The following is a 27,554-nucleotide window of genomic DNA, read 5'->3' as shown; positions in this document are numbered from 1 at the left end:
AGATACTTGAAGGGGGTTCAGATCCACTCTTAGTTTTTCTAAAGTTAGACATAATGTAAGCACATATAATATATTGAGATGACTTGTTCTGAGGAAGAGGAATTTTAAGTATCTAAGATGCTGTCATAAAAGAGGCATTCACTCATCTTTAAAGCTGGGAGATAAGAATAAGATCAACTGAAGAGATAAGTGTCTAAGGAGTGTCAAAGATGGATGGGATAAAGGTCTCAGATGAAGGTTGGGAGAGGGAGGACCATATGCCCTGCTTTCTGGGCTCCTATAGTTAGCTGGAAGGTGGAAGCACTATCCAAGTGTGTGGGAGGTTGATGCATGGTTGCTGGGCGCACTTGCCTTACCCTTGACAAATTACAAGGCCATCTGGTTGTTAATAGATTCAATTTACTGTAATTTAGTCTATGGCATTAGTGGAAAGGCAATCACGAAGCACTTTGCTTCTGCAGACTATCAGAAGCAGCAACCTGGGATTTTTCATTCCCTGGGAACTTGGAGAAGATTCCACATGAAGCTTCTTGCCATCTTGCGCCAGCCTCGAAAGCATCCCAAGTTTGTCTCAGAGTCACTAGTCCTCCATTAACACACTTGTCCCTTTAATGTGATGAGAGAAAGCAAAGGCTTGCTGAGGGCTCTCAAGTTACGGATTTCCTTATCCTTCAGATTCCTGTGCTCCATCCCAGGTCTACCAAGTCGAGCAGGGAGACAGTCTCAGGACTCAGTATCTGACTAAAGAGCTTCATTCACATAGAGCTGTTTTCAGTTTGCATTTTTCTCTTCTCGGAAGCCAAGAGTTAGAAATGGTAAATGAGATGGTGACCTGAGGCCTCTTGGCCAGCTCTCCCTGCTTAGATCCACATGACTGGGCGAATAACAGAATTAATTTTTCTCCTCTCCTTCTTAAACACACACACATACACACACACATACACTTTCCTGTTCTCTCTCTCTCTCTCTCTCTCTCTCTCTCTCTCTCTCTCTCTCTCTCTCTCTCTCTCCCTCTCTCTCTCTCCCTCTCATAATCTTTTGTCTCTAAGAAGAACATCCTGAGCACCCCATCTTTCTGTTTGGGGTGGGATGGAAAGAAGAGGGGATATTTGGCCTTGAGCTTAAGCCTTGTATTCTAGTCTTTGCGATTTCACCCTACTGCTTTGGTGGTATTGGACTTTGACTCAGCTAAAAATCATAAAAACACATTCATGTTCCAATTGATCTGGAATTCATATGTTTTAGAAGACTACCAGGGCCGATCCTTAGCTCTCTGGATGCCATTTAATCTAATCAGGTATCTACCTTTAACCCTGATCATTCTAATAATTATTTTAGACCAAGCACATACCTAGAAGGCTCTCTCTCCTTCCTCCTGGTGCAGTAACTGGAGCCTGGGTGGATAGGGTAGCCTTTTTTTTTTTTTTTTTTTTTTTTTTTTAAGCACGGGCTATGGCTATTACCAAGTTAGAAGGAAAACAAAGCCAAATGATTGCCACAGTGAAGTGTCTTATGGTTAAGTATTTCTAGATGTAACTGTGAGATCCACAGGCCCAGGGCATTCACCAGAAGAATTGCTCAGAAATTGGTTTGTATTGGGCATCAAAGGCTGCCTGCTGAGTGGTGAGTGGCTATCTTCATGATGACACACAGGGCAATCAGATGGCTCTGTGCCAGTGGGGAGTGGGAGACGCTTCTCTGTCCATTCCCAGCCCTCTTTTGTTTTGTGTCCTTGGGTCCAGCCTTTAAAATGATCAGATTTAATAGCTCTAGAGAGCCTCTGCCCACTGTCCACTCTGATGGACTCAGCATCAGGGCTGAAGCTGTGACGTCAGCATGCCCCTCAGCGAACAGCCACAGCAGTTTTCTCAGTAAATGCAGAATAAAGTATTGTTTTTCTCCACAGAATTAATTTTAACTATGTTAAAATTAATGGCTCGTATTTGCAAAGTAGCTGATAAGATTTTGGGGTGCAGACAGAGGCTGTGGATAGAGCCTAGCCCATAGGAGCTTAATCCATCACTTCAATTTTCTCAGATAATCTTCAAATTTACTAGCTTGTTGTCTTGTTACTCACTTAAAAGACATATAGGAAAATGTCCCTTGATTTCTAAATGCCAGGCTAAGAGATGGGAAAACATAGAAGGAGAAAAGACGTCTTACAAGTGGCTCATGGTCTTATGGGAAAACAAATATGACTTCAAGCTCTGAGACCAAGATGGGAGGTTAGAAGGGCATCAAAGTGGGTGTGAAGGGCAGTGAACATGGGAGCTGCTGAAGAGGGGCTGAGAGGTGGGGTTCTAGAACGGAGTAGAATTTGACAAGTGCTGATCAGCAAGCTTTCTTACTTTAGGAACTGACAGAGATCAGCCACATACCGGTAGAGGACGGTATTGCCGGCATGTGGAGAAGCACAGACCAATTGGAAAACTGAAGATTTACCTAACTAATTAGCACTGTGTTGGATGGATGTGATAACAGTGACTGAATCATGCTGCGTACGAAGAGGGACCTTCTTCTGAAGCCAGTAGATACCCTTCTCTATCTTTGTATATGTAGCATTACTTAAATTTTCCCTTTGGAGATGGGAATGTGTGGGGTTTTTTTTTTGTTTGTTTGTTTTTGGTTTTTTGTTTTTTATTTTTGGTTTTTCGAGACAGGGTTTCTCTGTGTAGCCCTGGTTGTCCTGGAACTCACTTTGTAGACCAGGCTGGCCTTGAACTCAGAAATCCACCTGCCTCTGCCTCCCGAGTGCTGGGATCAAAGGCATGTGCCACCACACCCGGTGGGACTGTGTTTTTCTGTGCCTCCACTCCTTGAGTAAAAATTTATACAGGGCTGGAGAGATGGTTCAGTGGTTAAGAGCACTGACTCTTCTTCCAGAGGTTTTGAGTTCAATTCCCAGCAACCACATGGTGGCTTACAGCCACCTGTAATGAGATCTGATCTCTCTTCTGGTGTTTGAAAACAGCTACAGTGTGCTCATATAAATCAATAAATCTTAAAAAAACAAAATTATACAGTCTCAACCTCTCCAGTGAGAGGCAGCCATTGTTGAACTATTTCAATTATATCATGTAAGCCAGCAAAAGAAATCTTTTATTATTAAAATTCACAGGGATATGCATCTGACTTGTTTCTTACCACTATCCTTAGCATTTAGAACGGAGCCTGACACGAAATAGGTGCCCCATCAATATTTATTAGATGTTTAGTGTCACATGAGTGATAGTATCCATCCCCTATGATAATAACAGAGAACACAAAATTAGATTCTCTGAGACATGTGCAATGACACAATTTAAAATGGGCCAAATAAAATCCTGTGACTAGTGACATGTGAGATTTTTCTGTAGCATTTATAAGATCATCTTTCAGGGATGCTTCCCAACCTTCCTGATGCTTTGACCCTTTAGTACAGTGTGTCATATTGTAGGGACCCCTAACCATAAAGTGATTTCCATTGCTACTTCCTGACTGTGATTTTGCCTGTTAGGATTTGTAATGTAAATGTTTGATATGCAGGATATCTGATATATGACCGCAAAGGGGTTACAACTCATAGATTGAGAACCAATTAGTATAATCTACAGTAAATAGTTATACTGTTCAAGAGGATTCACTACTCTCAAAAAAGGGTGGCCATGTATCTGTGCCCTGTTCACTAGTGTGACTACTCTATAAATACGTTCAGTGACTTAAAGAAGAGGACCATTCCTTGAATACCACCATTTCCTAGATGTCCCCCAAACTAAAATAATATAATGTGTAGAGTATGATAGCTATTTTTTTCAAAGTTTATTTTGTAGTTAAAAATCCCACATTAACAAGAGTCTCCGGGCTCAGATGTCTTCGCTAGTGAGAACAGATTGAGAGCTTGAAGGTGAACTCTCATTAGTTTTATACAATGTCTTTCAAGAAACAGAAGCGGCAAAAGGAAATAAAGTTTTCAATTTGCTCAGTGAGGCCAGAGTTATTCTTATTGAAATAAACAGCTAGACAAAACAGTATTAAAGGGATAGCCCAGGCTGGATGAGGGTTTTGAAGTCTACTCTTTCTCCCTATGTTGGTACAGAGAACTCATTGCCTGGCCCCTTTCATCTGCATTTGGTCTTTCTCGACCACATACACTACCAGAAGGAGAGCCTGTCAACCTGAAGAGAGAATGGGCTTAAAGGATGGAGTATCTATCCATGCCCCAAGGAATAAAGCTACTCTGAAACAAAGAACACAGTTGATGTGTCATTGATTATCTAGTACAGTTTATTAGAATAGCATCTTAATTAGATATGCTAACTTGACTTACAGAGGTAAGGAAAAATATCAGTACCACGTGAAAAAATAAGAAACTAAAACCCAGCAGAAATATATTAAGCCCAGATAAAAGGGTTTAAAGTAACAATGAAATAGATAAGATAAATAAAGGTTTTAGACTCAGGTAAAATATGAATTGAAGTATCTGACTGAGTCCACCTTTTAGACGCTAAGAGGGAAGAGTAAAGAGAGAGACCACTAAGAGGTTTGGAGAACAATGCACACATTCTACCATCTAGTTAATAGAAGTCCTGAAAAGAAAAAATATTACAAATAGGAGGAAACACTTAAGTGAATAATAAAGACAAATGTGTACAAAAGCCAGATAAAATGTGGCAGTTTAAAAGCATCATTAAATGTCAAACTGGAGAGAAAAAGATACATAAACTCTTAGAATGAACTGTGAGACTATCAAAAAGAAATAAAAATATGGGGCTGGGGACATGGCTCAGTGGGCAAAGTGCCGCTATACAATCATGAGGACCTTGTAACCATGTCTTCCTATGTCTGTGATTTCCTGCACTGAAGAGACAAGAGCGTGGCAGGTCCCTCCCAGGAGCTCACTGGCCAGCCCTTCCAGCCAAACTGGTGAGCTCTTCAGTGAGAGACTCTGTCTCAAACAATAAGATGGAAAAGTAATCAAGGAAGATACCCGGTGTTGACTTCTGGCCTCAACAGGCATATATGTGCATGTACACCTGCATGCACACAAGTACAAATTCCCCACCACACACACACACATACACACATGCATATGCACATGTGTGTGTTCTAGAAGACTCCAGATAGAAAAGTTTAGTCACCTACAGGACAAAATCTAACTGATATTAGACTCTGTGAAGGCAATACTGCACCCAGAAAGTCAATAGGAGCTAGGTGTGGAGGCACATGCCTTTAGTCTCAGCATTTAGGAGGCAGAGGCAGGTAGATTTCTGTGAATTTGAGACTCGCAGCCAGGATTATATAGTGACTTCCAGGATAGTCAGGCTACATAGTGAGTTCCTGTCTTAGGAAAAAACTTAAATCAAAAACAGTAGTAAGACTGAAAGCTGGACAATTTTTTATTTCTCATGAAGTTGGTGAAACATGAAGATATAAACAAAGAAATGCATGGGCCAATTTTCTTTATGATCATACATGTAAACTGTGTAAACAGTTAACTAAATCTGAATGTATTAAAAACTCATATTTGGGGGAAAATTTTAAATTAATAGTAAATAGTGATAGTAAAGATATGTATTTTAAAAAACTACTGGTATGTGTCATGGAGTATAAAAACCACGACTTATTAAACTACCATTTGGTAAAATTCATTGCAAAATGTCCTAACTCGAAATAGAGGAAAATTCTATAACTTAATGAGTGTTTCATACCACAGATCTAAGCAAGTGCTATTCTTGCTTATATATGGCTCCTCCAATTACATATTTTCTTTATTTTAGAAAACAATTGCAGGGTTAAAGAGATGCAGTGAATAGGAGTTAGTGAGGATTATACATCTGAAGTTTTAATTGTGTTCTCTTCAAGACTGTGAACAAGTCAAAATTAACTAGCCTCGGAGTCATTGATAACTTTGGAGATTCCAGTTAATGTGAAGGACAGAAGTGAAATCATTATTCATAAATGATACAAAACACAGAAAACATTTGAGTGTGTGTATTCGTGTTCATGCTTGGGTATGTGGACGCCAGAAGTCAGTGTCTTTTGTGACAGGGTCTTTTACTGAACCCAGAACTCCTCTGTTCAGCTAGACTGGCTGCCTGGGCAAAGCCCTGAGGTCCTCCTCCTCTGCCCGCCTAGTGATGACATACAGCTCCTACCTCCCACCAATGGCATGGGTGCTCAGGATTAGAACTTGGGTTCTAATAAGTGCACAGCAGGCAATACTTTTACTACCTCTACCTCCCCAGCTCCATATTTACGTAAAATATTAATAGAAACAATAGATAATTACAATTAGGGAGAAAGTCAGCAGGATTTCTGGATACTGGATCAATATGTAAAATCAATAGTATTTTTCTGCATCAGCAATAATCAACTAGAAAATATTTTTCTAATTAGATACAAGTCACAAACCAATAAAAAATAATAAAGCTTCCAGAAATCAGCCAAGAGCACAGGAATGCTGTGGGGAAAATTTAACATTGTGAGGAACATAAAGATTATGTAGATAAATAAAGATCCAGTCTATGCGTTTTAGAAGGGATAACTTGCTATCATATGGCTGTCAGTTCTTCTCAAATTAACTTACAAGTAAGTACATTTCAATTCTACTGTAAATTTCACTTGGAGGACTTCATACCTAAGTGGGATAATGCACATGACATGACACCCACGGAAAATTAAGTGCCATCAAATAGCTAAGTGAACCTCGAGAATGGGAGCCAAGGAAGCTTGCCTTACCATGTGTCAACGTGTTAAGATTAACTCTAGATATAAACACAAAATTTTTAGGCTTTGATTTTTAAAAAAACACAGATGAACAGAGCATGGCATAAAATAGATAATTCAGAGTTCAGAGGCAGATTATATGCATGTGTGAATGTAATATACAGGAAAGCATTCAAATCAATGAACTTACTTAGTGGATGATGCTGGTAAAACTGGCTCACTCTATAAAGAAAAATGAAACCGTATCCCAGGTGAATGCCACATATGAAATGAACAAAGCATGACAATAGATCACAAAGAGGACAGAAGAATATTGAAGAAAATCTTTGGAGCTATTGGTAAGAAAAGCCTTTGTACTAAGGATGTTAGAGGTTCAAGTAATGCTGGATAATACTGTGGGGAACCCTGATGGGAAAATAAGCAAATGATACGAACAGGTAATTTACCACCAAAGGAAATCAAATGTCTGACAAACGGGGAGAGAGGTTTAAATTCAAACGTACTGTTAACATGATTCATCAAAAGTAACGAGACATCGACTATACTTATCAGACTGCTAAAAATTTCAATGCTGGACCAGGCTGGACTGTGTCAAGTTGTTAGGAATGGTGTGTCCAGAAAACAAGAGCATCCCTGTGTGTCCAACCTGTAAGTACTTAAAACTGTACAAGCACATACCACACATTTCAATTCCTCTTTGGGTATACAACCTTCGCACACCTCACTGGTTCACAGATGAATACTCTGAAGGCACATAGTGCAAGCACTGTGTGGGACTGTGAAAGGCTGCAGACAATCTGAGAGAGTGGAGAGCCAAAGGTGACGGATGGGCACACGTCAAGTAATATTTCACAGTAATTTGAAGTGAAGGACACATGAATGTAAAAGTGCCCAAACAGAAAATAATGTCCGATGAGTTATATAATCCAAAACACGTTAGACACATTTAGATCATTGGTAATCACAAACAGTTCTATAAGAGTATGCTTTGCAAAGGCAGGAACAAGAGGCTTCCAGATGGACATGTTTGGATGGTTGTATGTCAAAGACAGAAAAAGGGCCAGGGCAAAAGGAAATAACTGAGGGAATATGGAGAGGGACCTTGGAGGCTGATACTGAGAACACACAATAAAGGCGGGGGGGGGGGGGGGCTGTTTCACTAATCCAAACCTTTGATCTGACATTTAGATGTTAATTTGCTTGGCTTGGGATGGGATATTCGTATGGTATGATTAGTATACTACTTTCTTCTCCGTAGCCAGGCCTTAGAAAAGGCGAAGGCAGACCTTCCTCTGTGTGTCTGGGACTGTGTGTGTCTGTCTGTGTGTGTGTGTGTGTGTGTGTGTGTGTGTGTGTGTGTGTGTGTGTGTGTGTGTGTGCTCGCGCTCCTGCATGCATGTGTGCACACTTCTCTCTCTGTCTCTGCCTCTGTCTCCTGCCAGGCATCTTTTGTTCTTTTGTTTCTCAGGGAAATAAAACATCCAACTGTGTGTAAGTGGCAGAGCAGTGGGACCCCCCAGCTGCTGCCTGGGTAGAGGCACTTGTGATGCCCAGATGTACAGATTAGCAGGCTTCCTTTTCCAACAGAAATCCTGGTAACCATGACTTTTTTTTAAAGTCTACTACCCACTGCTTTGGAGCCTAGAATTTGCCAATTTCCATTCATTTTTTACAACCTAAAAAAAAAAAGTGTTTTATGTCAGAGAAGACCCAAAAATTACTTCATGGAACAGCCTGACCTGGAAGGAAGATAGCAGGGGGCAAAGGCAATAAAACAAGAATAAAAATACAAAAGCAAAATAAACAAAACCACAACCTCACCTCATTACTCATCTCTAGCTACCTCTTCACTTAACCTCAAGGTCAAGACAACCCTTTTATAGTGTTTACTGACTCTGCGGATGAGCTTCAGTGTGAGTCTTGTTTGCCTTTTATAGTATTAAAAGAGACAATGAAACCTGCCTCTCCGAAGATCATTTCGCCAAGTCCCCGTGGCTCTGCAGGGAATATTTGTTTCCTCATTTAAATTCATGTCTCTAAAAGACAAGTAGACCTTGGATGAAATTTCAGGAGGCAGCAAATTATAAATAATGTATCTATATTTTTTTCTCTCCCATACCACTTGTACATAATTCCCCCTGGAGTCTTGTGCAAACACCAGAGACAAGAGGACAGGAAGCTATTAACATGATGGAAAGATTGGAATGGGCTCGGATCATGTGGTATGAACATAAGAAAAGGCATCTTGATCAGGGGAGGTTTCTAGGCCAGCTAGGCCTTTTCTATCACGATGCTGGGGAGGAACTGGGAGGATCAGAAGAAAGGGAAACCGTAATCAGGATATATTGTGTGAGAAAAAATAATCTATTTTCAATAAATAGAAAAAAGAAAAATATTATTATTAATTATTGACATCTCATCTCTTTCCCAGACCATTATACAAGCATCTGCTCAAGTGAGTCCTGTCCCAGGACAGGGTGAGTGTTTGTCAGTCACAGAGGCCACTTTGAAGGCAACCTTTAAACTCTGTTGTCTATCAGAAAAGGCACCAAAACCTCTCACAGGATCAGCACATCCTCAGAATAAGATGCAGGTGAGTAGAAAATGCAGAGACTGCCAAGTAAGTTGGAAAGGATGCGAGCAGCCAAAAGGAAATTAGCCTCTAACTCCTTCAGCCTTGGTGTACTGTCATGGAACTTTCAGTGTTCCCCAGTCTTCCTCGGCAGGATAAACTCACACCTGTGGGGTCCAGACAGGCAGCCTTTCGATCTTGGATCAGGTGAAGAAATTCTGCTTTTCACTTTGTCTGCTTTCCCTTTTCTGTAACACTCCTAACCCCACTATTTGGGAGCAAACAACCTTGTATTTTATTCTTTCGTTAACTTTCCTCTTGGCAGAGGCAGAAAGGGTAGAGGGGCTGGGACAGGAAGTAGACACTGCAGCCCAGTGTGATGTACCCAGAAAGATTTGTACTGCAGTGGCAGACAGAACCTGAAAGGGGTTTTGCCTTCATATTCTGCAAGATGCACCTCTTTGTAGCACCCCTGCATAGGGTATTAAGACTCTTCTTTAGTTTTAGTTTTGCTTTTGTTTTGTTTTGTTTTGTTTGTTTGTGTCTTTTTTTTTAAACATCAAGAGATGTCTACTTCTGTACTCTGAAGCTGAGATTTAACTCTCCAGTTCATCTCACATGTCTGTAGGTACTAGCCTTTGTACCTGGGACATTGGCATGCATTATTTCTTGCCCAAGAAAATTTCACTCAGCACTCAGCATCTAGTTGTCTCAGTGGGTTCTGATAAATCTCCAAAACAAAGCCAGCAGGGTTTGGGATGCTTCAGTGACTTAAATTTCAGCTTTCCATTAAAACCACAACAGCTCCCAAACATGGATACTCCTTTTCGACATATCAGGGGGATAGTGTTGAGTCCATTGCTGGTACCCTAAACACTACACAGATGAATAGCTTAGTTGGTAGTTATATTCACTGCATAGATGGTGGGCTTCCCACTTCCCTCTCCCTCTCCCTCCCCCTCCCTCTCTCTCCCTCTCCCTTTCTCTTTCTTCTCCCTCCCTTTCTCTTTTTCTTTCTGTCTTCCCTCCCTTCTTTCCTCCCTTCTTTCTTTCTTCTCTGTCTCTGTCATCTGTCTTTCTTTCTCCCTCTTTCTTTTTTTTTTTTTTTTCTGAGTCAACACTGGCTATGTTTAAGGAGCCTAGTGTCAAAGGCATCATGAAAGAACAACAAACCAACCCAAATAGACACCAACTATCACCTGCACTGCCCATCAAACCAAGTCACTAGTCAGTTGCCTCTCTAGATTTCCATTTAAGTTGTTAATTATTACATGATTTAATCCTCCCGGGACCCTGGTTAGATCTGGAGTCCCACATCCAATTGACTGCATCTAAGACAAGGCAGTGATGGTCACAGAAACCACTGTACTTCTCTGTCCAGAGAGACCTGGAAAGGGACTGCAGCTGTAGATACAACAGAAACTTTAGATGTTTGACACACCACTTACTATTGTCAGCTGTGACATTAGCAGGGTGGGAATAAAAAGCTCATTTTGGTGACAAAATGATTCCTTTAACCCAATAAACATGCAAAGCAGAAGCTCTGTGCATCTGTTCACTATGTTCTTCTTATGGTGAAAAAATTCTTAATTCAGCAGAAAACTTCTCTCAACTAGTCTTTAAGTGGTGACTTCATAAAGGACTCTTTAATTAGCCTGTGAATATGCAAGACTGGATTTGAACAAGAGGTAACACCTTAAAGCTTAATAAGGTATCTTTGAAACAGTAAAATGGACTTCAGCCTTAAGAGAGACATGATCAAGTGTTCTCTAAGTTCAGTAAAGATATCTCATAGATTCATGACTTGTTGTGTGATCACAGTTTATTTATTTTCCCATTAAAATATTTGCTTAGCATTGGAAATGTAAATGAGCTAAATACCTAATAAAAATGGAAAAAAAAAGAAAATATTTAATAAAAAATTTCAAATAAAATAAAATAAAATAAAATATTTGCTTTTGACTAAGGAACTCACTGAAGACACTTTTTAATGTATTGAAAAGTATAAAAACAAATAAACAAACAACACAAAAAATAAAATAAGGGAAAAGGACTTGTTCACTATTTCACTGCCCAACAGTGACTTTGAAGTTTGATCAACTCTTTGCTTTGTCATCTAGAATAAGTATATTGAGAGAAGGGTATGAGGGGTGGATCTTCCTATTGCTTCTTTTGGGGTGGAAGAGAAGGCTCTGGGACATGGAGGAGAACACAGTCAATATGGTACTCGTAGGATACAGGAAACCTGTAATTAGGGGCAAGGAATGTGCTCATATTAGCCTGAATACACTCTCATCCCCATAACGTGAAAGTCAGCCTGGGCTGGGTGGGCAATTACAAATCACAAACTGTAGAGGGATGCCATGGAGATGCAGAAAGGACTATTAACAGTTCAGATTCTAGGGACTATCTGGGATCAATTCTCAACTTTCTAACTTAGAGGGTATAGGATCTTGGATGGGTTGTCTCATTTCTATTGTACCCTACTTTCCTTGCCTTTGAAAACAAAAGGGGAATAATTTATAGGACAGAGGCTGCTGTGAGGGTGAAACTAAATACTTTTAAATAATGTATATATTGTATCTAGGACAATACTTGCTTAAAAGCCATGTAAGTCTTTCAGCACCAAAAGCCTTCTCATTTTCTTCTTTCTATGCAGCCAAGAATCAAACCTAGGACCTTGAATATATTAGGTAAAAGTATTCCATTAAGCCATATTCTATTCTCTCTCTCTCTCTCTCTCTCTCTCTCTCTCTCTCTCTCTCTCTGTGTGTGTGTGTGTGTGTGTGTGTGTGTGTGTGTGTGTGTGTGTGTGTCTGGTGCTGAGGATTGAACCTGGGACCTCATACCTACTAAGCAAATGCCCTGCCACTGAGCTATGTGCTAGCTTCTATTCCTGCCCTTTCAAATGGTGTTATCAGTAATTTTAAAGATTGAATGAGACACTGAATATATAAAAATACTTTTTTTGAGAATTTATGAGGGTTTGTACTGAAGGTTTCTTCTGCTATATTTACTAGAAGTGTTGCTGAGGACAGCATTAGAGGAAGGAGAGAGAGAAGGAGGATTTTTTTTTTCTAGAAAAACATGCAGCAATTTGGAACAAGAAGCAACCTGACCTCTCTACTTGGAGCACTTAGTTGGTCCTCATGGACCACAGATTTAGGTTGGTGACTCCATGGTAACCTTGATGATGGGGATTTTCTACCAAGGCCTTGGGAAAGGGAAAGGAAGAGAAAGGAAGTTGAGTGTTTTTGATAGGCTCTTTCCAGGCCAAGGCTCAGCAGAGGTGCCTAGGAGACAGATGTCATGTAGGGAGAAGAAAGCATCAAAGTTGACTCCAAGTCCCTCACCTGTGGTAAAGACAGTAGAGGTGAGACTGCTCCTTGTGGCCTCCTGGGCTGCCTGCAGGAGCACTGTGTAGTCTGTGTTCTCTGACAGGCCCTCTAGTCGGATCCAGGTGTCCTCAGCATCCACTATCAGCTCCTGAAGAGAGCCAGAATAAAGGAGGCTGAGGGAGCAGCCAGCTTGCAATATGGGACAGTACGGAAGCTGGGTCAGCAATGCTGTCCTCCCCGCCCCATAGTAAGGAGGAAACTGCTAAGAGGCAGGGAGGGCAGCTTCCACGTGAGGCTTAGACCAGCTCCTATCTCACAAATGCACATGGGATAAATTTAGGTACCAGGATTATTGAACCAGTAGCTTCAGACTGTATTGGGCTTGCTGTAGAGTAGAAGAGGCTGAGGAAGCAGAATCCTAGGCCGCCCTACCACACCATCAAACAGACCTGCTCTACTTGCCCTCTAGATCTGACTTCCTTCCTGCCGCTTTCACTTTTAAAAGGGATCCTGTACCCCGGAGCTCTTGTCTCTAGCTGCATATGTATCAAAAGATGGCCTAGTCAGCCATCACTGCAAAGAGAGGCCCATTGGACTTGCAAACTTTATATGCCCCAGTACAGGGGAACGCCAGGGCCAAAAAGGGGGAGTGGGTGGGTAGGGGATTGGGGGGGTGGGTATGGGGGACTTTTGGGATAGCATTGAAAATGTAAACGAGGAAAATATCTAATAAAAAAAAAGGGATCCTGTAGCAAGGGCCTAGTGGATTGTGCTAACTAAGGGCCTAGTGGATTGTGTAGACTGATGACATAAAACCACAATTTGTCATCTCCTTACTATAGGCTACGTAGATGTTGATTTTATAATGCTTATCGAGGCATAAACACTTCTGAGGTTTATTATCAGGCTCATATTTGCTTGGCCCTGGGGGTGAGAGATCGTTCTGAGAGCACAGGATTAGGAGGTCAGCGTGTTTTGCACCTGAACGTGGACCACCAGGTAATGCTGCACCTTAGACCCTCTAGAGAGAACACTGACACAGAGAGAGGGTCTGTACTTTACCTCAGTATGGGTAGAGAGCAATAGAAAAGCCTCAACTTAAGTATTTCCAGGCCCATAAACATGGGCTCTCTCCTTAAGAGCAGGCTGTATATCTAGGCTCTGAAACCTCACTGGTTGTCTGTGAATTGCTTCCTTCTCCATCCCTGCAATTTCCATGGGTCATTCCACTGGTCAGTTTTCACATGGCCTCACATGGAAGAAATGTTCCTCCCCCCCCTCCCCGCCCCTTTCCAGCTAATGCTTACTTTGCGGCTTCCATCGGTGGACTTGTATGTCAAGACATAGTTTTCAATCGCAGCTCTGGGCGGCTGCCAGGAGATCAGTGCGCTTTGCCTGGTGACTTCACTGGCTGTCAGGTTGTCAGGAGGGTCCAGGACTGCAAAGAAGAGAAAATTCTAGGTTGCCCCTGTCTCCCCAGTTCTTCCTCATTTGATTTAATTCTAGGCATGGTAATTTTGCTCACAGCACTGCTCGCATCGTGACTCTAGTTCTCGCTTGGATGGAAGCATAAAGGGTGCTTCTTTGAAGGTACTCCGCACCCCACTCCCCAAGAAGGACTCTAAGCTTGGGCATGGCATCTTCCAATTCAACTTTTTATGCCTAGGACCCTGAGCCCATTTAACCACGTTGTGCTTGAATTTGAAGCAGTCCTGTATCTTAATTTGTTCTAATATTCTCCCAGTTCTGACTTCACCCAGCAGCTCCCCACTAATGTATCAAGCTTTCTCATATTGCTCAGCATTTCTTATACCAGATAACAGTTTTCATATCAGACTTTCTTGTCTGGCTCTGCTATTATCACATAGTTCCTGAGTATGAAACAGAAGTGTTTGCTAGCAGAGAGATACAGGGACCACATTCAGCCAAAACATGCTCAGATCACCCAAAGCTAGTTCATTATCTACTCCATTACAAGGAAGCATCGAGTTTAGGTCTCACATAATCCTGCAGGAATGCCAGCATGTACTCACGGGTGGAGAAGTTGGTGGCAATGGTGCCACTCATGAGAGGCCCACTGGTGGCATACATAGTGACAGTGTAGTGGGTGCTAGGAAGCAAGTCTACAAGCTGGAATTCTTCGCTGACCCCGTCAACCAGGATGGTCTCTCCAGCAACTGAAATCAGATGCACACAGATGAGGAAAATACTACTACATCTAAAGCATTCCACATGAACTCCGTACCCCAGAATTCTGGAAAAACTACAGATGATGCAGCTGATGGCTCTACACAAGGATCCTCTTTTATCTTTATCCTTATTATTATTATTATTATTCAGGAAAAAGTGTTCTATATATGGAGGTCAAAAGTGCCTCTACCTTCTACTCAGGCCTCTGGAAGCAAAGAGTAAAAACGGTTCTCGTTTGTCTGATTTTTTTCCTTCTATCCACATTCCCCCATCAATTGCTCCCTCCTTTAGCCTGAGAAAATACAGCCCCTGCTTCTCATTACATTTATAATGACAGTTCTAAAGCTTCTCTAATTCTGACTGCTTTTTTCTGGACCAAGTTTACCAAGGCCCTTGCTGAAAGGCAGAACTTGGGGGAGAACTGAGAACAGGATTTGGTGTCCCTGATCAATGCTGTAAACAGGTTAGTTTGTTTCTGTGTCTGTCGTTTGTATCACTCCAGGCTTTAGGACATCAATAGATCACTGCCATCACATGCTGAACTTATAAACAACCAATGGCATTATCTCCACTCCTCTGGTGGATTATTTTGACCCATGGGCAGAGTTTGCCTTTATATCTGTCATCTTTTGCCTTGGTTGAATTTTGGACCACAGTTTCAGTTTATTAAAATATTTTAATGTGGATTCAATCAATTATGGTTTTTGTTTTATATACAAATTTTGTAAGCATGTCTTCTCGGGGCCCATTCAAGCTGTTAATGAAACTGTTCATTAGATTATAGCCAAGCCCTCTGTTAGACAATTAGAATATTTCTGAATTTCTCAGCATTTGAGAAAATTTATTAGGCATATTTCCAAACTAGGTCAGACCTGTTGTTTCAAGTTTGTTGTGATCTAATGGCAAATGGAAGGAGGTAGAGAAGGTTGTTCAAACAATCTAAAAGTCTTTGAGCGAATGTAGATAATGCCCATCCTTTTGCTGTCCTTCCTTGTGATACCCTGCACCATCACTGTTCTGCTGCTATACTGCACTAAACCATGGCAGGTTCTCAAATGCTTACCTCTCTCCAAATACAGAAACGGTGTACTTTCCATTAGAATTCCCCTTTGCCGTTTCCACTTCCTCTGAGATCTTGCTCCTTTCTTCCCCTCATTATTCTGATCCTAAACTATGGTGGCCCATTGGGTGAGGCTCGATATGCTCTGTCTTGCATATTTTACACCACAGCTCATGGCAAGCTGTATTTACTTCTTGTCTGCATCATCACTAGGAGTGAGTTCCATAAAGACAAGAAGTCACGCTTTGCCTTGGAATTTTTCTAGGCTTAGCGAGTACATGACCCATGGGAGGTTATCAAAGGCATTTAGCTGAGTGAATGGATACGAATGGAGAGGATGGAACAGTGTGCGTTGTCACCTGGAGCAGGTGTGCCTGACTGCCTTAGGGGAATCAGGGATACTTTGTTATAAAAGATAGGGCTGCCATTAAGACTGACTGTTGGGGAGAGAATTTCTTGGTGGGGAAAATGGTACATGGACAAATGCATGTAAGCTTGAAAAGGCTTAAAAGGGCATGCTGATTTAAAAAATGCTGGATCATGATTCGCACAGAGGGATGGTGGGAGTTGAGACGGGCTGTGCAGGAGCATAGAGGGGTTGCGATGTATCCAGAATATTCTTCTTTGAGCAGGATTATGCAGCCAGCCATACTCCTATCAGCCCAAACTCATGGTTTATCATGTATATTTCTATCTTGACTGAAGATTAAATGACACTCAGTTTTCTAATGCCTATCTGAAATACAAATGTGCTAATAGAGTTGCAAAACCAAAGCAAATAAAACAAACCAACAAAGAAGCTCTGTGAACCTGCTGGTAGACAGCAATGACTTTCCAGTTTGAGAGCCTGTGTTAGTTTTCATTTTCCCAAACTTTGACGATAAATTATTCTTTGCAGCTTGCAGAATTGGCTTTCTCTTTCCTCTTTGAAAGTCGAGACGTCTGCCTGCCTTCTGTTCTCTGGTATCTTTGTTCCCTAGATTCCTCACTGTAACTCACAACAATTCTGTGATCACATGTTTAATTGTGGCCAAGAAATATTTTCCCTAAGCCTAGATATTTGGAATATGCTTCTGTTTTGCTTTGAGACTCACCTCCACCCCCTACCTCCCGTTTTCTTTTTGTTTGATTGTTTGTTTGTTTTTATTTGAGACAGGATTTCTCTGTGTAACCTTGGCTGTCCTGGAACTCACACTATAGACCAGAATGGTCTCAACGTCAGAGATCTGCCTGCCTCTGCCATCAGGGCCACTGCCCAGGTGCTTTGAGGTCTCTATTCAACTTTAAATAGTGTAACATGAATGGGCATAATAAAACCAGCACTGATATTCATATTTTTGTATTGATTCAAACATTTGGGCTGGGTGTGGGTAAGAAAGACCAGTACAACAGAAACATTGCTTAGTATTTTTTCTTGCTCTGTAAACATCTAGAAAATTCCTCTGTCTTGCCGTAGTACTTTTGTGAACATCCTTGCTCAGTTTTGAGGTTTGTCTTTAGTGTTAGCTCTGATTTTGCTTTTGTTTTGGTTGCTTGCCTTCTTTGAACTTTTCAGAATGAGAATTTATGGTTCTCTTCATCAGTTGTTTATGGGAGTTGGGGGATATCTTTCTGATTTTATAGGGCTCGTAGGCTGCATAATTTCTCCAACTTGAGGTAATTTCTGATTTGATTTTCAGATGGGAAAAATGAATTACTTCTTTACTTTCATACTGGCTTGTAGGTCCACTCCTTACCATCCCAACCTGCAGACACTCACTTGCAAAGTGTGTGAGGACGATGACATAATTTTCCACTTCACCCATGGGTGCTTTCCACTGGAGCAAGGCTTCTGTAGGTGTGATGTTGGTAGCGATCAAATCCATGGGGCTATCCATGGCTGGAAAAGAATAGGAGAGGATCAGGCTAAAGAAAGAGGAACTGCAAGGTGTAAGTACCACAAACCATCAGAATTTTCTTATGTGGTAACCACCTGTCACTGTGCTGGGTAAAATAATGGGGTGGAGACTGATTCTTTTTCTACCTGTCTGGCTCCACTGATACCTTTTTTTTTGCACCCTTTCTCCTATCTTATCCACTTCTCTCCCAATTGCCCTAAGTCCTTCTTTTAAATTAATTCATTAAATTACTGTGTGCAGAATTCTTTGACGGGTTCGATGGGAAATTGGACATTCAAAATACCCTATTGTATTTTGAACCTTTCAATCCACATGGCGTAAAGAAGTGATAGAAAATTTTCTGATTCATTAGTTCCTGAGATAATCCTGCTTTCCAGCCCATTTGTTCTTTCACACATGCAAGAGTGAGTTTTGTGGGAAGATCGCTGACTGTGAACTTCAGGGAAGTGTGGTGGAAGTGTACGCGCACCTGTGCCAGTGGTCACAGAGTCGTAGCCACTTCTTACACCACCACCCACAAGCTTTACTCTGGACTGTGTTCTAAGCATCCTTTTTGTTGCATAGAGAGTGGGGGTGGGGGTGGGGGTGGGGGCTGGGGGGCTGGTGTATAAACTCAGGGAAGCCAAGATTGCCTGTCAGGCAGGACAAGAAAGTTTGCTCATGAATAAATTATGAATTTTACTCACCCATGTATTCTGTAACTCTTGGATTTACTTATGTATTTCCTTTTCATGAAGTTGGAATTTATTTATAAAATGGATGGCATTGGAACAGTTTAAGCGTTAGCTCAATGTGAGTCATACAGTTTACGTTTGGGAACCACGACCTACCATCGGCCTACCTCTGTTCTTTGATTAAATGAGCTGTGTTTGCTATCTTTTCTTTTCTTTCTCCCCCCCCCTTTTTTTTGCTTATGTTCCTCATCCCAAAGTAACAAGAAGAAATAAAGACTTTACAATTCAGTGTTTTGAATTTTATTCATAATCTGTGCTTTCAAAAACGTCTTTAAATTCAACTCCTATTAGAGTCTATGGTTGGATGATTTCTGAGATGTGTACCATCTCCTGAAGGAGCTGTCATTCTACAAGTTTTAAGATTATTGTGATGACTTGAAAAGAACAACCGGAGACACTTCTGAGCGTGGCACAGTGACTGGAAGTTACCAGAACCAGTCTGACTAACTTGAAAGATGACAGGGTGGCTTGGTGTGCTGCTGAGTTTCTGCTTTTGTGATGTCTGCTGCCTGTGGCCAAGAATCACACGAGTTAGCTTTTGGGCTGAGTCACAACACTCTTATCTTGGGAACACGATATTCTCGAAATCCTTTTTATGATTTTCAATGAGAAAATATGGCAGAATTTTCAGGCTTTCTTGGCTGAATGGTCATTACTTCTGGTCAATGTTTATCCACTGCCTGCTTTAATGATCACTGACAAAACATAGTGCATCTACCAGAAGGAGGGAGACTACGAAAGGTACCTTTTTATGTTTCTGAATGACGTTTTGGTCACTGTGTTAATAGATAATGTTTTGGCGCTTGTAAGAGTATTTACAAAGCAGTGAGGACTCCTTAGGCACACTCTCCTCCTTCAGAAATCACCATCTCTAGGGAAATTTAGCAGCGTTGGGATATCCAGGTGTTCGCTTAATGAGGCAGGCTGAATGTTTTCCTATGTGTAGTGGAAACTGTGGTTTAACTAGAAGGTTCTCGATGTTGAGGATAGAAACTGATGGCTGTGCCTTCCACTGCCATCTAGAGCAAATCTGTGCTAATCCTATGTGATATACTTGCTTAAGGACCAGAGAAGGGAGGCTAGTGGAGTTACAGAAAAGGAGCCCTATCTTCAGGCTTATCCAAAGAGCCAGTTTTCTGAAAAAAGGCATGGTAGGAGACTTTCTCCTCCCTATTTTTCATATTAAAGCCCATCTCTTTTCCCCACCTTCCTTCTGTGAAGGGGCCTGAGGACACAGAGGACATTTCCTACAGGAGAACAAGAACTACATAGTGTTCCTGAAAGCAGCTGGGGATGCCACAAAGGGTCACCTTCACCTCTACTGCCTTCATACAGGTGATGGACTTAGAGCCTTTTCCCTGGAGCAAAGGCAATACACCTATGGGGTGGCTGTATATGATGAATAATCCACCCCTAGTTTCCTGAAACTGGAATAACAATGCTTTTCTGAAGTTTCCTCAACCCCCAAGACTTAAAGAGATCCTATGATTCAAATGTTTGCTGTGGAATCTGTCTCCATCATGCGTCTTTGAAAGGGCGCTCTTCGTAGAGGAAGTTCCATGAACATTCTGAACCTGAACGAGCAAGACTCCTCCTCAAGTGTGACTCACCAAACTCCTATAATTAGAAAGAACAGTCTGTGGGGAGAGAAACCACAACTTGTCCTGAAGGACACAGTGAGTCAGAGGAGCCAAAGAATGGCGTCTCAGGCCCCGGAGCCAGTATCCACTGTATGCGCTGGAGTGATTTCACTCTGCTTCCTGTGTTTGTTTCAAGGCTGCTGCTTATGTCCTGAGCCGACACCCAGCAAGGGAGCCATGTTTACCTGTGTGCACCAGGGTGCAGATGCGTTCACTCTCCTCCCTGCCCCGTACACTGTTGAGGCTTATTTCATATTCAGTAGCTGGATACAGCCTGGTGATGGCGAACTCTGTCACGGTGTTGGGCACTACGGAGCTGTCTAGCCGTCCCACTGAGGAAGAACAAAATCCATCACTAAACGTTCAACAGCTCTCTTATCAGTGGGTCCATGGCTCAGTGTACATTGGGACAGTGGGTCATGAGGCACAGATGGGTGTGGGCTCAGCATGCAATAGGGAAGGGAAGGCAGATACATGACTCATAAATGATAATGGTGGAGTTTAAATAGATCTTATACGCTGGCCTCACTCTTTCATCTTATGGGCTTTTTAGAACAAAAGTAAATGAGCTATTTATTATGTAGGTTTCTATCAGACCGGTCTTCTCTGAGGCGGGCATATCAGTATAGTGGAAGTGGAGTGGGCAGAGCCACCGCAAAAAGTGCCCTATGCAGCCCAGAGAAAGGTAGCCTGGAAAACTGTCCTACCTCTGGCTGGAAGTGAACATTCTCTCTACTTTGTTAACAATGCCTCATATACCAGCAAGAACTGGCAGTATGCAGGCAAGCTCTCGGCCAACTTCTCTGACTCATACATTGGCTACAATGGCAGAATTAGGATCACTGTGGTTCCCTTCAGGGCTCCATGTGGCTCTGCTGGGTCTTTATCCATATCCAGGATTCTAGTCTTAGACTTTATGCTCAGCATAGTATGTGTAGCACTGGCTCTTGGTAAAGCCATCTAGGCCTCACTTCATTGTTTTTCATTGCGCAGCCTAGCTAACGGTGTCCAGTTATTTCCCATGGTAAAGTGTTTGGCTCTCTTGATGATATTTTGAGAGCCTATTTTGAGAGAAGTTGGTGAACTCATGGTTTCTCTGTTGTTCTTCATCAATACACTCTCATTTTGAGGAAGTATGGTATGAGGGTGTATGCTGTGTAGTTGTGATCATGCACCCATAATAATCTCTAATCAACTTCAAGCCTTATTTATGTTTGAGAAACAAAATCATATCATTACCTTGGGTGGGTCGGTACGATACTCGGTAGTAATCAAAAGGCGCAACAGGAGAGCTCCAGGACACCGTCAGGGAGTCCTTAGTCACGTTGCTAATTGTGATGTTTTTGGGAGGATCAATTCCTACAAAGATCAGAGAGTTGTGGGGAAAAGACAGAAGCACAGTTTGAAAGTGGAATATCTATCTATTTCTAGATTTCTGTTGATCCACTAGTGTCCCTCAGGCAGGCATGACCCTACATAACTAACTGGGCATCCCTAACATGACAGTCTGTGTGATGTCACACTTATAACATTGTAGCTATGGCCAAAGTCAGGAAGCTAAATTGGCAAGATCTACACTTCTGTGCCACAGCTACTACCATCTAGACCAACCAGAAACTTCCTTTTAAGTTTGTGTGTTTTATTTCAAATAGAGGATCATATAATTATCTTCTCTAAGGGAAACTTCTCTTGCAAAGACCTAACTCTGCTACTCTTTCTTAGTTTTTAGCAGCTACTTTTGGTTCAACTTGGAAAAAAACTGCCCATTAACTGTAGAGAGATTTCAGAGCACAAATCCTAAACGAATATACTTTCCTAAGTTATATTTTATTTATGGTGCATAATTATGGTGCATTTAAACTGTGGGGTCAAATTCGCTGACTACTTAACATACTTTTCCAGTTTGTGAGTTCTTGTCAGTATGTAGGGAACTATCTAATTATAGGTGTTTTTATATACAAATGTATCATATTTGGGATTGCATTTGCAAATGACCAAAGGGAAATGGCCCAATTCATCTCAAAGTTCTATGTCTTCCAATGTGCAAATCAGCTCCTATCTCTGAATGCCAGGTAGCTACATGGTTACATGCTAGCTCTATGTTGATTCTGAGGAAGAATCATTTATTAGGCTGTCAAGAGATGGCTCTCCAGAATAGAAATATCATCTTTTTACTTAGAAAGAATCCCTTGGAGACAAGCTTTTTCCGGGCCTTTTTCCTAGATTGGCAAATCTAGAACCAATGCATTCAAGACTTGGGCATGCAGAGCACTGGGCCTGTCCTACTTTGCAAATGGATGTTTCTCATCATATGTCTCTTATGCAATGCTGAAAGAAGTACCTGCTACAGAATAACTCACAGAAGTCTCTAGCTATAGGCTCATTCTGCTATTTCTTGAAAGTTTGTCATTTTAGATTGCATTGGCTTGTCAAAAGCTGAAGTGAGAACCCTCTTGATCAACATCTCCAGCCTCACCTGTAGTGATAGAACCCACTATGGGTTCAGAGGTTACCGTCCCATGGACAGCTACAAGGTTCACTATATATTCAGTGGCTGGCTGTAGACCCATCAAGACAGCGTGCCTCTTGGTGGCATCCAAGAGGACCTCCAACATGTCTTCCTCTTTGTCCCTGGGGCTGTAGTTCAGAATGAGTCTGTCTGCTGGGGGAGATGGGTCACTCCAGGTGATATTGACACTGGAGGAGGTCACATGAGAAAAGTGCAAATGGGAGATAGGGCGGAAGCCTGCAAAGTAGAAAAGATTGGCAGCTCTGAAACACATGTGTTGGTAGCAGGCCATTGGGCAGAGATGCTTGATCTCCCTCTATGCTGATATGGGCTATACTTTCACCTGCTGGCTCAGAGGTCCTACCTCCTCTCCCACTCCAGTCCAGGCTAGGCTACTTAGCCATCTACTGAATAGTGCAGTCTAATAAAACTAGAAGCAGCTCTGTGAAATATTCATAATATGGGTCCCGGATTTTAAAACCTCTAACTTGGAAAAATGTGACAGAGAGCTTTAGCCTTACCACTAATTTAATGCAGGAAAGGAGAAATAGATGAATTAGCTCCTGTGTCTAGGCTATAACAATCTGACATAAAATTTCAGATCTTTGCTTATTCTTTCCCTTTACTCTCAAACATTTTCTTTTCATGCATATATTAGTCCCTGCTCCATCCCCTCCCCTTACACATCTCTTAATTTTCTCTTTTGGAAGACTGGGACATCTGAATCACCTCATGTTAAGATCTAATTACTCGGGGACCTCACTGAGACGTCTGCTCCCCTGGTACCTGTGAAGGCATCCACAGTAGACTCCAGGCTCTGCTGCCGACCCCTCTCAGCAGTGATGGAGATAATGTATTCTGCTCCAGGCTCTAGATCTGTTAGTGTGTATGAAGTCCTATCCCTGGGCACAGTGACTTCGGAGGAGATCCCAGAAGATGGGGTAAAAGTAATTCTGTAGTGATCAATGGGACCACTGGCCTTGGTCCAGATGAGAGAGATAGAGGTCTCTGAGGAGGCTGTTACCATGAGGTCTCGGGGACTGTCAAGTTCTGAGGATTAAAATAAGGTTCATTCATTCATTTATTCATTCATTCATTCAAAGTCTTATTTAGATGAGACAGGTCTTGAATTCATTATGTATCCAAGGATGACCTTGAACTTGTGATCCCCTTTCCTCTACCTCCTAAGTGTGAGATTACAGGCATATACTGCCTCACTTGGCAATTGGCCTATTTCACACTGACTCCATAGGACAGTCATTAGTTATTGGACTACCCTTTGTATCTCCAGGCTGTCAAGTAGACCTAATGACCATGAGCCCCAGCTTGTCATAGCTGGTACTTTTCTCACATTTTGTTTAACGGCTTCCCTTTGAAAGATGGCCAGTGATAGGGCAAACAGATGGGCAATCTGCAGAAAGCCATTATTAGCAGTGACACTCGCATGCATCCCCCACTGGGATAGATCTAACTGCTGATTTGCTAGAGCTCCAGACTTGTTTTCATTCATCCTCCCTTGGTTAGCCAAATGGGGAAAGAGGAGCCACTACCACATAAGATAAGGTGTTCATGGCAAGTAAGTTTCCTGTCCCCACCCCCACCCCCCTGACTCGGAGGTTTCTTTGGCTTGTCCTAACCTCGGGTGTACAGGTCTGAGGACTAACGGAGACAATTGTTGGTGTGCTCTTCCAGCATGTTTGTTTATGCTAGGATGAACCCTGGGGACAGGGACTGATCCAATCCCCAACCCCAACCCCTGCTCAGTCCAAGATGTTTATATCTAAGCTTACTGAAGTGACTTTGAAATTTCCCAAGGATTTGGAAGGGAAACTGTTAGATTCAGAGCAGTAAGAATCTTATGTGGAATCTTTTCTGCTGCTCTGGGATTGTACAGAATGTTTCCAAGTCTAGACCTTTCTTCCAGTGACCTTTTTGAGAGCCCCTGTGTTGCAAACTTGAGGACACACACTCTGCCTGCTATGAAGTAGATTAAACAGAAAGACAATCTGCTACAGCATCAGCCTGTTGGGGAGTTTTCACATCTACTCTGCAGTCCTTTTGGTTGTAGATCAAACTTCTGACGTCAGGTCAAGCATAGGGTAGATGCTGTCACTAGGGGAGAATTATCAACAGGGACTTGTTCACTGGGAGGGGTGCCCCATAGTGATCCTGACAGTACAAGCCTTCATACACCAAGTCTTACATGCTTACAGCCTAGTCATCCTCTTAACCATTCTCCTACTTACCAGTCCTGGCATTCATAGTGGCAGGAATGCTTTGTTTTGAGTTCATTACTGCAGATATTCCAACTCCATACTCTGTGCCTGGAACCAGATCTGTATGTAGATGCAAAACCAAACATCAATCAATCTCGGTCTCTCTCTCTCTCTCTCTCTCTCTCTCTCTCTCTCTCTCTCTCTCTCTTCTCTCTCTTTTCTCTCTCTGTGTGTACATGTATTTATGCATGCATGTGCACATATATATGTACACACAAGTGCCAAGTGCATGAAATGAAGACAACTAAAAGGAGAGAAGAGAATGATTATAAATTCCTGTTCAGATTTTGTTTAGTCCACTTTCAGTTTGCTCCTAGTTTTACCTATTAAGAAATTCCAATTTTGCTACTTGGAAAACACATATGAAGTAATGGATTGAACTGGCCAGAGTAAAGTGACTTTTTTGCTATGGGTCCCACTCAGGAAGGCAGGGAGGCTGCCCCTAATAGTGTCCTTGGGAAGACTAGTCATGTCTAGAATATTTTCCTGTGTGTATGTGTCTCAGGTTGGCTAAAACAGTGACGTAGTCTCTTGTTTAAACTGTGAAGGTATGAAGAGAATGTCACCAATATGGACATTGGGAACATGAGCCTGGGAAGAGTTTCTTGACTGTGTGTGTGAGGACTATATTGTATGTTTTACAAACAAGTCCTGAGGCGATATGGGAACTGGGGGTCACTTCTAGAAAGACATATTATATGGACTTTTCCTGCAAACATGGGACTTTCAGGGTTTTAACATAGATTTGTGCAAAAGTCCAGTAATTGTGAATTCCCCAGCAAGGCAGTAACTCTGCCTAGGGTATTTAAACTATGGATCAATTACAATTTACAGTGACTTCTGGTAGATTCAGAATTTGGAGGAAATTCAAAATCATAGGGTATAAGCCTCACAGGAAATCCCTTGGGAGTTCATTACGAAGGATCGCTGGCAGGTTTCTAGAGCATCTGAAATTCTCTGGAGTCTTTCTCTCCACTGTTCCACATTTGTTTTCCAATCAGCTGGCTTGATTGATGTAATGGTTTCCTATTGCTGCGGTGACAAATTGCCATGATTTAGTACCTCACAACAATACAAATTACTGATCCTCTAACTGAGGAGGTCTGGAATCTAAGATGGCTCAGAAGGTTGTATTCCTTTGGTGGTCCCAAGGGAGGACCCATTTCTTCGCCTTTTCAGCTTCTAGTGGTTGCATGCATTTTTTTGTCTCTTAATTTACCTTCAGAGACTAAAGTTTAACATTATCAAACCCTTTTGGTAATGATCGCTCTTTGATCTTACATTCCATTGATGTGTCTACTTTGACTCTGTCCTCCCTACATCCCCCTTACAGGGAGCAGCGTCAGTAAGTAGGACCCATCAGGATAGTGCAGAACAGCTGCCCCATCTCAAGATCTCTAATTGTGAGAGCAAAGTCCCTTTTACCACCAAAGGTGACATAGTCACAGATGCTAGGTATCAGAATGTGTGTATCTTTGGGGACCATTACCTTCTACTACAACCTGACTTCAAACTCACCCTCATTTACTAAGATGTAGATTATAGAAAAATGCAACAGTCTAATTGCCACCCCTGGGGGCCTCCAATGTTCAGGCTAAGTCCTTTTAATGGGCTTATTATGTGGCCTGTCCGGGGATCTGGAGAACTGCAGGTTGTAAGACTTTCTTGCGCTTGCACAACACAGTGCTTTTCAAACATGAATGAGTCCGGAGCTTCATCTCAATCCCATGAAGATCAATAGGTAGTCTGCTACCCATCCTTAGTAGTTACCTGAGGCTGTTGTCATAAACTACTACAAACTGGTGGCTTCACACAATGGAAACATATTCTTCAACAGTCCAGATATAAGAGAAGAAGGTATGGGCAGGGCCATACTCCTCCCAGGGTCTTACAGGATTCTGCCTTGCCCCTTCTTGGCTTCTGGTGATGATGCTTATTTCTTTCCTTGGCTTGCAACAGTGCTGCTACAAGCTCTACCTCTCCTATCTTGTGACTTTCCTTCTCTTGTGTGTATTTCCTCATCATAAAAGGATACCAGTCACACTGGATTAGAATTTCAGATGAACCCATTTTAAACTGATCATATAAACTACAGACTCCTTTCTGAAATACTGCCATTTCTGTAGGTTCTGGGTGGACATGGATTTTAAGGACAACACCATTAAACCTAGTATAACTAAGAGAGAAGCAGGGGAGTGATAGAGGAAGAGAAGGGGGTAGAGGGAGAGTGGGGGTGGAGGGAGAGAGAGAGAGAGAGAGACAGAGAGACAGAGAGACACAGAGAGACACAGAGAGAGAGAGAGACAGACAGACAGACAGACAGTGGGAATAAATTTATGACCAGTTTGAGAACATTCTCAGACCTCTAACCTCAGAGTTCAAGGCCTGGGCAATTTCTCCTGCCCTAGCTACTTCTGGTTCTCTGGGCTATTATGGTTTCCCTAAGGTAACACAAATTATTTTTCATAGGGGATGGTTCAAGTAGCCTCTCGTTAATCAATGGGTTATTTTTTTAACAACAGAGAATGCTGTATAGAAGGTTCCACCTGTCATTAGCTTTAGTTCAGTTCACACTCTGTGTGATTACAGCAGAATCTTACCTGGTCTTACCCATCAGTTTCCCTTGAAGGAA

The 27,554-nt window shown here is 42.0% G+C and overlaps 1 protein-coding gene across 11 annotated transcripts in view; it reads right to left on the bottom strand.

Moving 5' to 3' along the window:
- Positions 1-27,554, bottom strand: part of Tnr (tenascin R) — a 408,001-nt gene that overhangs the window by 21,977 nt on the left and 358,470 nt on the right. For all 11 annotated transcript variants that reach the window (XM_006496742.4, XM_030252977.1, XM_006496746.4 and 8 more), the window contains 9 exons: positions 24,893-24,982; positions 23,433-23,696; positions 22,614-22,883; positions 21,377-21,496; positions 20,323-20,469; positions 17,625-17,744; positions 14,649-14,792; positions 13,923-14,053; positions 12,631-12,763 (listed from right to left, as the gene is read on the bottom strand). In XM_006496742.4, coding sequence (XP_006496805.1) covers positions 12,631-12,763; positions 13,923-14,053; positions 14,649-14,792; positions 17,625-17,744; positions 20,323-20,469; positions 21,377-21,496; positions 22,614-22,883; positions 23,433-23,696; positions 24,893-24,982 — 1,419 coding nt within the window. The remainder of the gene's footprint in view (positions 1-12,630; positions 12,764-13,922; positions 14,054-14,648; positions 14,793-17,624; positions 17,745-20,322; positions 20,470-21,376; positions 21,497-22,613; positions 22,884-23,432; positions 23,697-24,892; positions 24,983-27,554) is intronic.

The sequence above is a fragment of the Mus musculus genome, chromosome 1 (genome assembly GCF_000001635.26).
Source record: "Mus musculus strain C57BL/6J chromosome 1, GRCm38.p6 C57BL/6J".
Classification (NCBI taxonomy): domain Eukaryota; kingdom Metazoa; phylum Chordata; class Mammalia; order Rodentia; family Muridae; genus Mus; species Mus musculus.
Note: the sequence above shows the minus strand (reverse complement) of the source record. Positions and strands in the feature narration are given on the sequence as shown.